The sequence below is a fragment of the Hetaerina americana genome, unplaced genomic scaffold (genome assembly GCF_022747635.1).
Source record: "Hetaerina americana unplaced genomic scaffold, ioHetAmer1.1.p SCAF_8, whole genome shotgun sequence".
NCBI classification, from domain to species: Eukaryota; Metazoa; Arthropoda; class Insecta; order Odonata; family Calopterygidae; genus Hetaerina; species Hetaerina americana.
In genome coordinates this window covers 73943669-73957543 of record NW_027287427.1, presented here as the reverse complement: position 1 = coordinate 73957543, position 13875 = coordinate 73943669, and the positions used below count along the sequence as shown (strand labels likewise).

Genomic DNA, 13875 nt, shown 5'->3' with positions numbered 1-13875 from the left:
GCATGTGTCATCGGTAACGCAGAAGGAACTATTATGATCAAATAGTAATACGGAGGAGACATTATACACCTCCCTTGTGCCTTCAAGTTTTATGTCCAATAGATGATCGACTCTTACCTTTATCCATGAACTTAATTCTTAAAATGAGAAAGAAGGGTTAAATGTCTTTCAAAATGTACTAAGTTTAATCCATGCATATGTACAGCTCGAAATAATCCAGTATAGTAGACGCTTGGTTTGCAAGAGCTTTCTCATACACCCCAACATTAAACCTTAAGTTATGCAGTTTTCAAAACATTTTACCGGTTCAATAGACGCTTCGTTAGAAAATTCCGCACAAGAATATTTTGAATGAGAAAGTACGTAATACACCAAACTTTTTTCCCAAAGAGTTAACAAACGAAAGATTAATTAGCGCAAAGCTTGTAAAACTACTCCATCATGGAAAACTTATAAAAATTTTCAATCGTACCACATGGTTTCTACCAACTATTTATATTTATTCAGCGAATTATTTAAAATTATGACAAAATCTAGCTTATAAAATTGAAAATCTCTGAGGCTTGCCATTATTCCTTGCCTTTTTGGTACCATTCTCCTCACATTATTCATGTTTTCCTTTGCATTTTCTTAAACCCACAGTGGAAGCAGCCGAGGGCACTCCTTCGGACGAGACAAACTCGGCCGGCGACAACTCCAACGGAGGCTCGGTGGCGGGTGGCGGCGGAGGCGGAGGGGCCCTAGGGGCCGGCCCCGACGATGACGACGAGGAAGAGGACCAGGCGCGACTCCGGCTTAAGAGGAAGTTGCAGCGGAACCGCACTTCCTTCACCAACGAGCAGATTGACAGCCTCGAGAAAGGTGAGGATGCGACAGCACGCTCCCACATCACCCCTGACCTGCCACCCCCATCAGCTCCGGCCTGGTTTCAGAGACAAAAAGAAGGATGAAAAGAAAAATATGCCATACTTCAAATGCCAATCTAGCACTAGCACAGTAATCGCCAATCCGCCATACTCGTGAATTGTAGAACATAACCGAATAGGGTTTTCATAAACCCACTCTTTCAATTAAATTAAGAAGCATGATCTTCGAATTTCTTATCGGTTTTATTTATCAAGAGTAACTATGAAGAATTTTTTCATAGTTTCCCCATTATTCCGCTTGCGGAAAAAATTAATCAGTTTGGATTTCATTTTAATTTATAAAACCCTAACAGGGCAACTTCCATGATTTATAGACCCCGTGGGTCAGAAGAATGGCTGAGTGCCATATACTGCCTAATAAATGGTTCGTTCAAGACTGCGTACCTTCACCATACGTGTAATATCTTTATTTCTTAACAAGCGATAAGACCACAACATAATTTAATCCATTTTAAACACACACTTTTTTACGATAGAACTTTTTGTTTGTTCAAACAAGATCAATTCCTTGAACAATAAAATGAATCGATCAATTAATCAGTCATCGTATCCCAGTTTAAAAATTTTTCCCTTCCTCAGCCATTCAAAAACTACCGCCTTCTTCAGGGAGAGGGGAAAGTATGGGAAAGGTATTTTTTATGAGGAAACTTGAGCCACCCACATCTTTCTTAACACACGAAATCCTCCCATTCCACACGCCAATCGGCCATTCACGGCCCCACCCCTCAACCACCTTCCCTTCCCTCTAAGTTCTCTCCACCTCCGTCCCCGCCTCTCTTCTTTTCCCTCTTAGGGACCCCGTCCACCATTCCCAGCACTCCCTCCACTCCCCGAAGCACAGCACCTTCGAAAAAGGGCCAGATACCTTTAGCGAGGGAAGACACTCGGTCCCATTAGGAAATGAGGGTTGGGTTGGAGGTAAGGGAAGGGGCAGTGAGGGACGGGAGGTAGGTAGGACGAGGAGGGGAAGAGCGGGAGGGATATTGATTTTCGATAAGTGGCCTCCACCGCTATTCTCCCTACCTCCTACACCCTCTCCCTATTCCAAGTCTCCTCCGTCTTCCCCACCCCCTTTGACACCCAGGACGGCCAAGAATAAGGCGATAGCGACCCAAGGACTGCGCGTAGGGTCGCAGCATGGGCTTGGAGGAGGAGAAGAAGAAGGGGAGGGGGAGATTTACGGCGGCCAAGGGAGTGAGAGGGTTGAAGACGGAGGGGGTGAAGAGGGCCCCCACTCCCATTCCCAAAAGCGAGGGGTTCCTGTAAATACTACTACGCCCATCTCCCCACGCACACGCACAAACCTCCCACATCCTTCGTGCCCTCCGTCCTCCATTCCGCAGGACCCCAACCAGCCTCCCCCGAGTATCGATGCCAGGAGATTGGAAGGAGCGAAATGGGAGCGCGATGATTGCCACTTCCTTCGTAGAGCATTTCATTATAGAATAATGGATGAAATACTCCACGAAGAATTGAAATATTTTTACAATGCAATGGTAGCGGTAGTAATTAATTTTTCCATCGCCTGATTGAGTACATGCAACAACATTCTGGACTTTCTCAAACGAGACATGTCCATGATTTGTCCACTTTTAAAAGAGCGCTTACATGGATGCATGCTAACGTTCATACAAATATTTAATTTTTCTAGCGAGAAAAAATATTCTGATTATAACTTTGCTCGAAACGAAAGCTCGAAAAGTGAGCAGGATCTGAAAAGAGAAATATTTCTTCATTAAGGCTTTCTAAACGGTAAATGGCTTCTTTTGAAACCTTTCAACCAAAATGTACAATATTTTAAGTATCGATTTATTCAATTATAATGGAAGCAAAGTGTAAAAGGACATGTAGGCAAGATAAAATAGGATATTGGAAAATTTTAATTGGATAAAAGATATAAATTAATATTAATGTCAGATAATGCCAGTAAAATATATCACAGCAAGTCTATTAATTATGAAATTCTTAAGAGCGTTGGCTTTCAATGAAAGAGTAATTTTTTTCAAATGTCACATTTCATGGTCTAAATTAAATGAGTATTTACGGTGGAAGTAAGAAAAACGAAACACGTCGATCCAATCTAAGTATGCCCGTTTGTTGAAAATATTCAAAAAAGTAACCCAGATGAGCTTCACTCTAACTGCTCGACAACGATCCTTCTCAGCTCTCTAACGGCCTATGACTAATGAAGTGATGATTGATCGGATGGTGAAACCGAGCGACGAAGAAAAGAGATTGGTCCAACCAAGTAAACTGAGAGCGGAATGGAACCATATTGTCTCCATTTTCATCGATGAATTGAAGGAAGTTTTGCTTACATTCACAGTAAATATTCACATAAGTTTCGCAATGAAGAGAATATAGGTCATTAAAAGCATTGTTTTTTTTAATTTTCCAGAGTTCGAGAGAACACATTATCCGGACGTGTTCGCCCGAGAGAGGTTGGCTGCGAAGATTGGTCTTCCGGAGGCGAGGATACAGGTAAGCGAATTATTGGAACACGGAATACAAACTCAAATAAGGAAAGGGAAATCTTACGAACAAATCTAGGGATTAACCAATTCATTTGAATTGAACTAAGAAATCTAAATTCAAAATAAGAAAAAACATCGCGGAAATACATAAAGGGCTTTCTGTCATCGCCGCAGATAAATACCTTAGCTGATTACCTGAAATTAATGCAAGTTTTCTTCCTATGTAGGTAAATTCTCTATATCTGTCGCAATCAATCAAAGCATAGGTTACAATAATGGCTTAGCATTAGATTAGCATTTCCTAGTACATTCATAGCTGGCGCTCACTCCAGGAAGACTCGTGAAATGAGAGTACATTATAAGGAAGTTTCACTTGTTTTCCATCAATCGAAAATTTATATTCTTCTTCTCTAAGTACAATCAATTTAAATCACTGCTCTAAAGCATGGCAACTCCAAATGACTCTACTAGAAATATTCAAATGGTAGCCGCCAACTTTTCTGAACAGGGTACAAATATTTTGCCGACTGAATGGATGACAATTGAGAAAGTTCATCATTCAACACAGGATTTAATACGGATTGTTCGTTGGGTGCACATTCCTTTATCAATAAATAGGATTAAAACTCTATTTCGCGGGACAAGAGCAAACTTTTACATTGGATAGTCCCAGGTTTCACTGCAACGAGGTGCCCGGTTAGGGCATGGCATTAAGCTTTGTGAGCAAACAGGTGATAGCGTGCTCCTCTCTCTAATCAGGTGTGGTTCTCCAACCGGAGGGCAAAGTGGCGGAGGGAAGAGAAGCTGAGGAACCAGCGCCGCGCGGCGGAGCAGTCGGGTGCCTCGCCGCCGCGCCTCATCAACGGCGGCGGCGGTGGGGGCGGCGGGGGCCTTCTGGGGAGCACTGGAGGCATCCTTGGGGGCGGCGGCGGCCTGGGCGGTGGTGGCGGAGGCGGCGGAGGAGGCGGCATGGGCGGAGGGGGCGGGGGGGCGGCGACGGGGGGTCTGGGGGTCACCCCGAGCCCGGGCTACGCCAACAGCATGTACCCGCACCACCACCCGCACCACCACCACCCCCACCACCCGCACCATCCGCATCACCCGCACCACCACCCGACGGCCGCACCCCCACACGCCCCTCCACCGCCTCCGCCGCCGCCGATGACCATGAACGAATCTTACAGGTGGGTGGAAGCGCCGCCGATGAACGTGGCACACCCCATGAGGTGTGAGGCAGAGGGTATTTGGACACGACCAAAGAAAATATGGAGGTAGATAAATGAGAGATATGAATTTATATTTACTGTTAACACTTATTCGTGTAGTGATCGTGAATTATGCTCAGGATTAACGAATCTTTTAATTTTATCTGATTAACAGCACACGTCTCACTTTTACATTATGTTTCGACCTACAGGCACAGTGGGAGACATAGAATATAAAATAAATAAGGTAATTGATAAATTTTAATTTGATTCGTGATTAAAATCGCTCATTGATATCCGCATTAAAGGTTTTCTCGTTAAGACAGAGTCTCCAGGTTTTCCCGTCTCTGATTAATTCCCGACTCTCATTTCCTGTGAATAAATTGTGAGACCCTGCGTTTCATTCAAGGCAAAATCTCGCAAACTGACTTTTCTTTGCATGTTTCTTAATTCTTGAATAAATTTTTTTATAATAGGTTCTTAATTTCAACTCCATGTCCGATTTGTGTCATTCATAACGAATACCAGCATATTTCCTCCTCTTTACCATCGCTATATATTCCTTATCTATGCGTTCCACATAGAGCTAGCTCCTTCAGAGAGGTATCGCATGTCCTCCTTATGTCTCCCTAGGTGAAGAAATCTCATGTAAGATGATGGTGTGACATCCCTAGGTATTGTTTACATGATCAGTAACACTCATTAGAACTAGTCACGTAAAATAGTAAAGTGTATCGGTCATTTTGTAGTCACGACAAATAACAATTTTCTAGACACAATCGAAATCCTCTTTATTTGATGCATACCAAATACAATGACTAGACTCTCGCAATAATGGAAGACTTCAAGTGTACCCCAAACTGCTGGAAGGGAGTCTTATTTTTTATTTCATTTTGTAAATTCAAAGAGACGCTGGAAATCTTGCAACAGTAGTAGTCGCTGGTATGCCCACACATACGAGAAATTTCACTTTGGAAAAATCGCTTAATTTATCCCAGGTTAGGTGAATGATTTTATGATGTGAAATTTTTCGCACTTTCTGTAAATGTCTCATTATTTGTCTCTACGAATCAACACTTATGATCCATGGCCCTTGTGTCTGGTGCCGCTGGGTTGAGGGGCCGTCAGCCGAGACTCAGGCTCTCCCACTGATAGCACTAATCCACCTTCCTCTTTTCCGTCCGCAGCTCAATGAACCCGATGCCGAACTTCAGCATGGCACCTCACGGCGGCGTGGGAGGACTCGGTGGCAGCGGGGGCGGCGTGGTGGGTAGCGGCATGGGCGGCCAGCAGGGGGCCGCGGCTCCCGCACCGCCCCCTCCCGCCTCCGCCTACTCGTGCATGCCGCGCCCCACGGCCTCCTACGACCCACTCTCTTTAGGCGCCTACGGCCGCCCGCCCCCTTGCAGCCCCACGCAAGCCTACGGAGGTCACCAGTCAACTGTCAACGGGGGACAGTACATTTCCAATGGATCCGCCTCTACCGGTAAGAACCGAGTACCCCTGTGCTTTCTCTCACTCTTCGCACATGAATTTTCAAGTGCGCGATGCGCTGACATAAGTCAAGCACACTTTGCATGAGAAAATATTCATAGTTTTTATTCGAAAGCAAGGTACTCATCACTCTTTAACGATAATACTGCTGCACCAACTCATTTCCTCATGTTCCGCATAAGAAAATCTATTCAAAACGCATTTAATTAAGTTAAGACTTTTTATTTCGGCACGCCATTTAAAATGCGGGGCATGGTGGTCCAGTCGATAACTGACCTGATGGCCCGGGTACAATTTCAGGCAACGCTCTCACGACTAAGTCGTAGCCTTGTGCGAGACTTACATTTCCGCCTCAATTTTCTTCAAACATTTACCATTTATATTCTATTTTATTATTTTGGGCGCTAGTTGGCAGTTTTCCCATCCCGTCACCATTTCAATGTTTCCACTTCATTAATGAATTAAGGAATAAGCATGATATAATGAACATGCTCTTATTTATTAGAAACAATTCATTATCGTTATTATGAGCCAAAATAATGTCCACGTTGACTTGATAGCATATATATCTATGATGCTCCGGTTTTGCATAACTCTGTAGGCAACAAAAATTTTTCCCTCAAAACTATGAAGCGATTTCACTGCATTTCAATACAAAATCTTCAGCAAGCATTAAGAGCAAGAGTATTTACTCGATTATATATATGTAGGTACATTCATTAGATAATAATTTTAAAATATACCGAATGCTAGCCTCTTTCGAAAGGTAACATTCATACCGTTATAAAAATTTATCTATTCTATCTACGTTTAATCTATTCTAAGTTTTAAAATTAGATAATGTACAATATAATATTGATACATAAAGATAATGGAAAACCATAATTACCTATGTTTATCGCAGAATATTATTTTATAACAGTAGTTTGAAGTTCAGGCTAGTTTTTGCGTCATTTTTAGAGGCAAAAAAATACCCTTGAAATCGATATTCACATTCTGACTGATGTGAAAACATTTGGAGTCTTAGAAATCAAATCTTAAAAAACCCTTCCGTTTGTTTTCTCCGCAGGACTCATCTCCCCGGGCGTATCAGTACCGATAGCCGTACCTGGGCAGCCGACGGAAGTTGGCCCGCAATATTGGCACCGGCTGCAGTGACAGTGGTGGCCCTAGAGAGAAGCAACCGACCGGCGGTCCGACTGTTGGATTTGAAGAGGGTGGCGGGGCAAACGGCGGAGTGCTGGAGGGTTCGCACCCGTGAGGAGTCGGCGGACGGCAAGGGGGGGTTGAGTGTCGGGTCAGGGTGTAGTTCCCGACGATCGGTTGGGAGTGAGTGGAGTGGAGCAGCACCCTTATCGGGGGAGAAAGCGGACAGCGGAATGAGGGATAGTGCAAACCGGGTGGGAGATAGGATGTGGAGTAGGTGGGGGAGGAGCCTCTCATCCCCCATCGATGACGGGCGTGGAACCTCCTCTCTACCTTCCCATATTGAATTGGAAAAATAATAATTTAAACAAATGATAACGGGCAGGAAGTGTGTGCGGCCATGATTTGGACAATTAGGGGTGAACAAGTGCTACCCTCAATCGCATCAAAACATTAATAATTATTATTGTAATTAACCATATCCATCGCTCTTCGGACAGACGACGATTAGTGTTTTAATCGGTGAATCCATAACTGCAGTTTTATCTCTTTATCTCTCTAAAAAAATTAAGAAACAAGTTTGGAGGTGTTTAAGTATTGCAATGAATCCCAACATAATTCAGTACCTATGGTTCCAAATCCCAATTCCTGTTTGTGAAAAAGAAACCTTTCCTCGAATCCCAAGATTTCTTCGACAGAACAGATATTTCTTTCCCTTGTTTTTTGTTTGTTTGAACGCTGTCAGACGGCGATCTTTCTGCATCTACAAACGTCGGGACTGTGGGCAGTCGCCAAACTACGAGAGTAATCGGCAGAAAACAGCAATATGGCCAACATTCAACGGAATCGTCACGGCGGCAGCGGAGAATATGACTTTCAGCCTAGACTGGATCCATCGGCCACATCTTTCATCTCTTGATTAATATTGTTAACATAATAATGTGTAGGGAAATTTTGAATGAAAATACCGAATCACGTAATAAATAAGATGAATTGAAGATAGAAAAATCTGTCTTACGCAACTTCTTTCTTTCCTTTTTCTTAATGGATTCAAGCCATGAACCAGGTAAATATAAACAACTTATGTCAAGGAAATTATTCTGAAAAAATGATACAAGCACCCTCTCTGCGGCGAAAGTTATCATCTTTCAACTCTAACTTAATCGCTTTCATCTCACCGATTCTATTATTGAGAATATGTGTGAAATAAATTTGTTCCTGATGATGCCGCAAGTCGGTCAAACGCGCTGTATCGTAAAAAAGGTATGTGGAAAATACAAAATATTTTCATTTGGTTATCACACAATTCCACTAAGTGAAACCTGAAACCGTCAAGTATATTGAAGAATGGTTTTTCTTCAAGATAATAATTTAATGAGAGTGGTCAAAGCTACATTTATTTGGTGTAAAAGCATGTTATGCTCCAGTCAAAGCGATAGGTGAGTCCAAACAATAACAATTTCCAAAGAAACTGCGGGAGATGCCGCAACAGTAACTTTAAACGGAGTATTAAGAAACACCGGAGTATGAATTTTCACAAAAAAAATATTTTGACTTTATGCCATCACATTTTCAAACTGTTCTCACTCGTTGCATGATATATTCTTTGCACAAAAATATAATCTGCACAATAATATGAAATATCCTCAGCCTGATGGAGCGCGCCTACAACTACTCCATAATAGCGAAACTTTTTAAATATATGCTCACACACGGCAATTTTTAGTACGACGCTTTTTTAAAATTATATGTATTTCAACTCTTTCTCCAACCGAACACACATGAATGAATAAAAACATTTCAGACCTCAAGATAAATACGCTAAAAGAAAAAAATCACTCTACAAGGTAAGTTTTTTCTCTTATAACGCGATGAAAACTTCTTAAAATCCGATTGTAGTAGGATCCAAAGCTGCGGCAAAGACTTCATAGTTTATTTCTGGTCGATAACACATTTTGCTAGGATAACAGATATTATTTTGGCTAATGTCTAAAAGCAAACACAGGTTATGTTGTAATTATTTCTTTTCTCCTGGATCATTGCTCTGATTTTACAGGTATTTCTCGCGGTTTTGCACGATTTCACTACTGCATCTACTACGTATATCTCATACTTTTCCCGCTTACGCGAACCTCTCTAGTCTCCATATTTTTCCACCACTAATCACGACATAATACTGAAAAATCTTTCGAAGAAAGAAAAACTGAAATCAAGCTGAATCATAATAACATAGGTATGAAAATGCAACAATTTCAGAGCGTAAAAATCATTCGCCTTGACTGGGACTCGAACCCAGATCCCTCAATATCCGGTCGAGTGCTTTAGCCACTTAAGCTACCGAGGCGTCTTCTTAAACTCTGAAATTTTGGGGCTTTTTTTGGGGCACATTAGCGGATGACTCCGTTAAAAGTTACTGTTGCGGCATCTCCCGCAGTTTCTTTGGAATAGGTATGAAAAGTCTGAGCAAGTAATCAAATAGAAGTCAGGAAAATTATTAAATTAACCCAAAAAAAGGGTCAAGAGAAATAATAGGAATATATAGAGGAATCATATTGAAAAGACCTTAGGCCAGCATGGTTAGGCATAGAAATAGAATATTACGCAGATGAAGATAGATTATGTCCAGGCTTACTCGACGCTGAGATAGAAAGGGAATTAAGGGAGATGAAATCAAATAAGGCTGTGAGGGTGAACTACATTCCGGCGGAACTACCTAAAGGTTTAGGCAAATGTGGAAGAGAGAGTTTTTGTGGACTAATTCGTAGCATTTATGAGGGAAGAATTCGGCAGAAAGATTTCGTCAAATCAGTTTAAGTTCCTATTCCAAAAAAAAAGGAAAAGGCAGCCAAATGTGAGGGCTCTAGAAGGTTTAAGAGCGTATTAGAATCTAGAGCATGTACGAATAAGTTTTATTTGGAACGCAGCTAAAGTTGCTCTCAGAATCGTTAATAAGAGAATGGAGATCAGGGTCAATGATTACTTAGGGGATGATCAATTTATTTTCAGGAAGAGAAGAGGCACACGTGATGTCATAGCAGTGATGAGGTCACAAATAGAGAGGGACATAGAATGCAACCATGATTTATGTTTGTTTTGGATTTCAAGAATACGTTGGATAGAGTAAATAATGACAAATGGTAAAATTAATGAATTTATTACAGAAGATAGGAGTAGATTGGAGGGATACGTAGGTGACATGCGCACCCTGTACAAGTCTCAGGCTCTTCAAGTGCAAGTGGTGGATGGAGTCAGGATGGACAGTGTTAAGATAAGTATAAGACCATTATCACCCGTTACTATCAGGAAATGGCAAAAGAGACATGGTAAGACCTGGAGAGAGGAATCAAAGTTAGTGGGGAATTCAAAAAAAAACATTCGGAATTCCGGATGATCAATCTAATTATATTTAGAGACTGGTATGTAATCGCTGAAGGCCCGGAGGGAAAAACTTTAGGAAGATATGGGCCTAGGTAAGAGTAGAAAATTATTAGTAACTAATGCACACTAGCCAAGTAGACAATACACGAGGAAGATACCAGGATATCTAAGAAGATACTAAATTGACTCCATAATTTTTAAGCAGAGATACATGAATTAAATTAAGGATCGCAAAGTGTATCTCGGGTCACGATCGATAGCGACCACAATTTAGTGCTCATGAAATCCCATCTCAAATTCAAGAAGCTGAAGAAGGGAATGAATACACATTGGCAGTTGTCGAGTTTAAAGGAAACTGAGCTAAGGAAATAAAAACTTGGCAACAGAGAATGGATTTAAAAAAAAAGATGATATGAAATTCAAATTGGATCTTTAAAGGTCACGGAGAAGACTATAGGCCGAAGAAACCTGTAGAAAGGAAACCAAGGATCACAGACAAGTACTGCATCTAATGTGAGAAGAAAATATGAAAACTCATGGACTAAGAAAAGGGGGATATGTTAGAGAAGTTGACTAATGAAATCAGCCAAAAGGGGAAAAAAGCCAGGGGAGAATGGATAAAGACCTCGTGTGAAGAAGTGTAGGGTGGCTCTGCCCAAGGAAAAGATAAAGCAACTTACAGAATCGTGAGGCATCTTATCAATATACTCAGAGGAAGCATCAATATCATTTAGGATAGCACTGGTGAAATTCTTTCCGAAGGGAGAGAAAAGCGAAGAGTTGGAAAGAGTATTTGGAGACTCTTTATGGTAAAAAACGTGCTAGAAACGTGTTATGGTAAATACGTGCTAGAAACCTGGAAGTTCGCACTTATCATATAACTGTTAGGAGCACCCTGTCTTTCCCGCGGCTGCCAGGAGGCCGCCATGTACCTATCACGAATTACTGGAAGTCCGTCCTCCAGGAAGCGACTGTGAACGATGGTGAGTAAAGATACTCCATCCTCAAGTCTGAAGTAGTGAAGGGCTAACCGTAAAGTATTCAAGGATCGCCGTTATGCCCTAGAACCAATAAAAATATTAAAAAATAAAGATTCTGATATAACAATACAAGTTAAACCAAAAAATTCTACATCTTTATGAATGGAAAAGTATCAATGAACTTTAAGAATATAATCTTTACTATGCAAAAAATAAAAATGCAGAAAAATGTCTTAACTTCAGAATAATAAGGCCGGTGGCCCATGAATCGATAATTACGACAAAAATAATATACTGATGCTGAAGGAAGTGCTTAAGTATTAAAATAAGGACCAACATTAATTTTAAAGAATTATTGGGACAAAAACGTCATTCTCACTCTCAGATTCATAGTAGAGAAGAGAATACAGAAAGATCAACCATCCTATATTGCATTCCTTGATCTGGGGAGAAACCTTTGACCACGCGGACTAAAATATGATGGTCCACTATGCTATAAGATATTGGAATGGACTACTGGTATGGGAGATTTATACACGTTATATAGAGAGAGAAGGCACAGCGATTACATGTGTGAAGCATGACAGCCCTTGTAAAATAGTACATTAGAAAATATGAAGTGGTAGATGGAAATAGGGAATATAGATATTTTAGAGATGTGTGGGTTCAGATGGAGGGTAGCAGGGATTAATGGACAGACACCTACGAAGTAATGCACAGCGGGGGGAAGAGTGTAATTTAGGGGTAGAATTGGAAAAAAATGAAAGAAGACTAGTAACCAGATCAATAAGAGTTTCAAACTATAATCAATAGAAATGAAAGCAGAATCAAAGAATTTTATAATTATAAAGGCCTCTGAGCCGAAAATTTATCATGGGAAGAAAGAAATAGATAATGTACAAGAGCAAATAGAGCTGAATGTACTACGGTTATTTTACCCTTGCTAGTGATATGGGATTGGAGTGTGGTGGTACGTGAAGGGCGAGATGGGAGTTAGTTAAGGAAGTGCAGTTTAAGAAAAATGAACGGCCACAGGGAGAAAACAATAAAGCTTGCTACATGGATGGCTTCATTTAAATTAACACCTAGATTAAAAACCAAAATGGACGGGGGAACGCTTGGAAAATGCTAAGAGATTCAGGCAGACATATACTCGCATAAGATAACATCATGGCTACGCGTGGATTTCGGAATAACGTCATCAATCGGCAGCTTCCCAGGAACGGATGTAAATTCAGATAATAATTAGTACTCATGAAGTTTAGCGTCAAATTCAAGGGGATAACCAAGGGAAGATTGATGGGAAACGGAATTTAGAAGCTTTATCGGGGATAAAAATGAAGGAGTAACATACGATAGCTGGGAAAATTCCGACTGAAGAAAGGGTATGGGTATAGTTAATAAAAATATGTAACCATTTCAAAAAAAGGATAACGAAAGCCGTCAACAAAGCAGGAAGAATACATCGGAAAATGAAGCCACGAACTACAGAAGAGAAAGACGGAGGAGACAAGAAAATGGAAAATATATGTATGCAAATAATTTAGAAGAAGAAAGTACAGAGAGAAGAAGTGAAGTCGAGAGGCTAATAGGATGAAAGAAAAAAGTGAAAAAAATGGCGAGAATGTGGTGAGTTTAGAAAGCCTTCTTTCCATTCTGCAACGACACTTATCTAATAAGTTGTAAATATTACAGAATGTAATAAAATGCACGTAATTCCGTTTTACATGTTTACGCAGTTACACCGTAGGGTCATTTTGTAAGTACGGCGTATAGTATGGCTGCCTCCTCCATCACGATTTCTGAGCATTGATGGCCCGTAACATTCCGGAATAAAGAATAACCAGGAATTTCCCCTAATACTTTTCTCCTCAGCATCTTCTTTAATCCTCTTCATTAAAAGTAAGCACCCCTTTGTGGAATATTTTAGAAAAAATGGGTTGGTCATATTTTAAACAATTGTGCATAACATTTTATTCATTAATCATAACTTAACAGAGTGTTCGGGTTTCTACAAGTGTACCTGTATTGTCACCCTTGTGAGGAATTTTTCCGAACATCATGACAATTTTTCGGTGCATTATTACAGCCAGTGAGGTACATTTTTACATGCATCATTAACTGAATGGAATATCAAGGAACTGCGTCATCAGGTTCCAGAACAAGCACCACCCTCAAGGCGTCGGCCTTTCTATTATGTAGATAATTAGTTGCCTTTGGTGCTCCACCGCCGAAGACAAACCATCGCCACCGCATTATAGTGACCAAAATT

General features: G+C 41.0%; 1 protein-coding gene across 1 annotated transcript in view; it reads left to right on the top strand.

The window, feature by feature from the left end:
* Window positions 1-8206, top strand: part of LOC139698145 (paired box protein Pax-6-like) — a 136614-nt gene extending 128408 nt beyond the window's left edge. The window contains exons 5-9 of the mRNA XM_071597068.1: window positions 643-861; window positions 3325-3407; window positions 4160-4584; window positions 5793-6091; window positions 7169-8206. Coding sequence (XP_071453169.1) covers window positions 643-861; window positions 3325-3407; window positions 4160-4584; window positions 5793-6091; window positions 7169-7257 — 1115 coding nt within the window. The 3' untranslated portion in view covers window positions 7258-8206. The remainder of the gene's footprint in view (window positions 1-642; window positions 862-3324; window positions 3408-4159; window positions 4585-5792; window positions 6092-7168) is intronic.
* Window positions 8207-13875: the final 5669 nt, after the last annotated feature.